The following is a 3,694-nucleotide window of genomic DNA, read 5'->3' as shown; positions in this document are numbered from 1 at the left end:
TGTTGAATTCTACCAAACATTTAGGGAGGAAATTATACAAGTTCTCTACAATGTCTCTTAGAGGGTAAAAGCAGAGGGAATGCTTCTTAACTCCTTCTGTGAGACCAGCTTTACTCTAATACCAGAACCAGACAAAGATATTACAAGAAAAGAAAACCACATTCCTTAAATGTTTGGTAGAATTCAACAGTAAATTCATCTGGGCCTTATGATTTTTGTTTTGAAAATTTATTAATTATTGATTCAATTTTTTTTTTTAGTGGTTATAGGCCTATTTAGATGGTCTGTTTTCTCTTGTGTGAATACCGGCAAATTGTCTTACAAAGAATTGGTCCATTCCATCTAGGTTATCAAATTTGTGGCACAGAGTCGTTCATAGTATTCCTTTATTATTGTTTTAATATCCATGGGACCAGGGTAATTTGAGCATATACTTTTTTTTGTTATAAATACGTGAGAAATACTGGGCACAGTGCCACGAACTGCCACCTCAGCTATGCAACTCATCCCTCACAGGCAACCGGATTAGTGAAGGGGCCCGGAGAGTTCTGACTTGCTCAGGAGTGCATACTAATAAGGACCTCCCTGACCTCAGAAGGCTCGGTTATCACTCAGAGCCGGCCAGCCTTCTGGTCACTGCTGGCCCCATCATACCAAGCCTTGTTTGTGTTGTGCGTTTTGGGGAAATGTCTTCCATATTCTGTGTCTCGTAGTTGCACATAGACGTGGATGACCAGATCAGGGAATTTCTTCTGAAAGTACTGGGCAGGGTCTCCAATTATTGACTTCATCCTGAAATGAAACGGAAATAATTATAGCATGCCGGCCCCCAAATTCTTCCCCTTTTACAGCCTATGGCCCAGAGATGGCCTTGCTTCCCTGATTTCTACAGCAGGGTGAATAAGGACTCGGGGCTCTGACAGAGTAAGAGTCGCCTCCTGTCTCTTCCACTAACTTGTGAACTTTGGTGACGTGGTCTTTGTAAACCTCAGCTTTATCATCCATAAAACAGACATCGTACGATTCTACAATCCCTTCTCTACGTTTCCAAACTACAAAAGACCTAACGTTTTTGGCAGCAAAAGCTGATTTAACTAACATGGGGCTAATTTTTAGACTCTTTTAATGTTACATTCTTTTTCTCAGCTGCCTGGTCCCGTGTTTCTCCACACAAGGGAGTCACTAGCCTTCTGTACAGTGAGACTCAGCAAAAGCTAAAAAGAAAGACAAGAGCTGGGTGTACACCTCCATCATTCACTGTAAGACCCTTGCGATGGCCCTTTTCTGAGCAGAGGGGAGGAATGACATTTTTTTTTTCATCAACATATTTTTTCTGTTTCCCATCAAATAGCAGATATATATTCAGAATTGGATTTTTAAGTCATCCTCATTTCATATATGACTTACAAGAATGAAAACAATACTTACACTTTATTCTTTTCTTCATTAACGTGTTCTCCCAAATTCCGGATGAATTTCAGCAGGTCACCCACAGTGTTCTGATAGAAATTACGGCTTTTTACGTAATGATTATTCATTTCTTTCATAATGTAGCTGTCAATCTAAACAACAAAACATCATACGAAAATGTGATAACAGTGCAAAATAAATCCGTGTGGAATACAACAAGGCAAAATACGAATTTGAATATATGTTACAATTACTACCAATTAAAAAAGGGAATTAACAGAAAAGAATGGGAGAAAATACTGCACACCAAAATGCTAACTGTAGTTGTGTTTTGATGTGGGATTATAAGTAACTTTAAATTTGATATACAAGTGAATTACTTTTCTAAGAAATTCAATATATTAAAACATGTTTTAGAAAATCTTTGGCTATTCTACTAGGAAATTTGCTTATTATGCTTTACAGTATTTTGATCCTTGTGGCCACCCTTCCAAATTCGTACTTGATTACATTTCCCCCAGACTGAAAGCAAGCCTGGCAGACATTGCCAGAGTGTGCGTGGGTGTCTTCTTTTCTTGTCTTTCTTTTCCGTCATATTTCCAAAGTTAAATTTTGTCCTTGCCTCTAGATGTCCCCAGGGAACTTCTGTCATTAATGCCTTCCTCTTTGCGCTGGCACTTTTGTAGATGGCTCTCATATTTAGAAACAGTTTGGAGTAAGAGCACATGAGGCAACAACCATAAAGCCTGAGAGTCCCTCAGGAAGAGTGACTGGTGACTGGACGAGGACAGTAAACACCCATCCAGACGGCCTGTGTGTACTGTGTGAAAGCACATGTGGGAAGTGCTGAGTAAGGTATCAGTGGCAGGAGGGGACAGCCCATGGACAGAAGACAGTAGTACACACTGGAAAACTTGGCTCTGGACCCGAGGGCCCCAAACTGATCGTATGGTCATGAAAATGGGCAAATCACGAAAATCCACAGAAAGACAAGGTCTAAAATGGGATTCAAAAGATAGGACTTGAAGTCAGTCAAAATTCAATATAAGTCGATGATGTTTAAGGGGGGGGGGAGCGGGGGACAATGAATTGGGAAACAAAAGACTAGGATTCTCTTCCTAACTCGGCCAATCTCTGACTTTCCAGTTCTGGGTATTTTGGTTTCCACCTCTGAGCCTCAATTTCCTCAGTATTAAATGAATTAGTAGATTTTATGGCATCATAGCTCGTGCAGTGTGTGTGGCTTTAGCACATGGTCTCTGTCGCCAGGCTGTGAGCTTCGAATCCTGCTGCACCCCTTACTGGCCCTGTGCCTTTGGAAAAATGATTTGTCTGTGTCTCAGTTTGCCCACCTGCAAAATGGAGATAATTGCCTCAGAGGCTGTTATATGGATTAACCGTGGGGACTCATGTTAAGTCCTGAGAAGTACAGCTACCAGATAGTCAACACTACATCATCATCATATCATCAGCTCTGATTTCAAATTTCTCTGTTTCTACAAGTTTAAGTTTTAGCTGAAGTTTTAGAAACATTCATTTGGCAAAGAACTATGGCATACCTACTCCATCCATGCCAGGAAAAGAATAACAGACAAGGCAATGGACGGTCTCTGCCTTCAAGCAGGAAAGGTGGACATTAAGCCATCAATTATGGGTGTGACATGTAGTCCAGAGAAAAGCAATGGAAAGAAAGTAAAACAAGACCCAGAAACAAAGAGTTATGGGAGGAGCAGAATCCCAGATCAGGCCTCCGATAGGGAAGCTGTCGGTCTCTGTTGAAGACCTGAGGGTTAGGGATTTTCCCATAGTGCTTTGCACCTGCCTCTGGGCACCCCACATGTATTACACAGCCATCGTTTCTGTGGGTCTCCTGGCCCCACATGGCCATACTGTACTCTGCTTTGTATACCCGTGGCCTCACATGGGCCTGGCACATACCTGGCACCTGGCAGATGTCTGCTAATTAATAATAACGAAAGTTCATATAGTATGACTAGACCAAGACAGTGACTAATTTATTATGTTCCACTACAGTTAGTTCAGGTTAGGTGGATCTTTTCTTAAAGAGGAGGAATTTGAAAGACATCTCTTCCTCATTGTCTGTTTTCTCAGCCAGAACGTGGGTGTGTTGCATGGACGCTCAAAGCTGGACCATTCATGGGCAGCGGAGGCCCTGGATGGAGTCGCCTCGTGGTGGTGCTCCTTTGGGCTGAGCTCTGTTTAGGCAGCTGCTCTCATCACAATGTAATAGTAGGCCTTTCTCAGAGAATAAGTCTCGAGGGAA

General features: G+C 41.9%; 1 protein-coding gene across 7 annotated transcripts in view; it reads right to left on the bottom strand.

The window, feature by feature from the left end:
- Window positions 1–368: 368 nt before the first annotated feature.
- Window positions 369–3,694, bottom strand: part of RNASEL (ribonuclease L) — a 14,747-nt gene continuing 11,421 nt past the window's right edge. For all 7 annotated transcript variants that reach the window (XM_015586297.2, XM_015586296.2, XM_015586294.2 and 4 more), the window contains 2 exons: window positions 1,429–1,562; window positions 369–792 (listed from right to left, as the gene is read on the bottom strand). In XM_015586297.2, the coding sequence (XP_015441783.1) occupies window positions 612–792; window positions 1,429–1,562 (315 nt within the window). In that variant the 3' untranslated portion in view covers window positions 369–611. The remainder of the gene's footprint in view (window positions 793–1,428; window positions 1,563–3,694) is intronic.

Source organism: Pteropus alecto, unplaced genomic scaffold (assembly GCF_000325575.1).
Source record: "Pteropus alecto unplaced genomic scaffold, ASM32557v1 scaffold101, whole genome shotgun sequence".
Lineage (NCBI taxonomy): Eukaryota > Metazoa > Chordata > Mammalia > Chiroptera > Pteropodidae > Pteropus > Pteropus alecto.
This window is presented reverse-complemented; position numbering and strand designations above follow the sequence as displayed.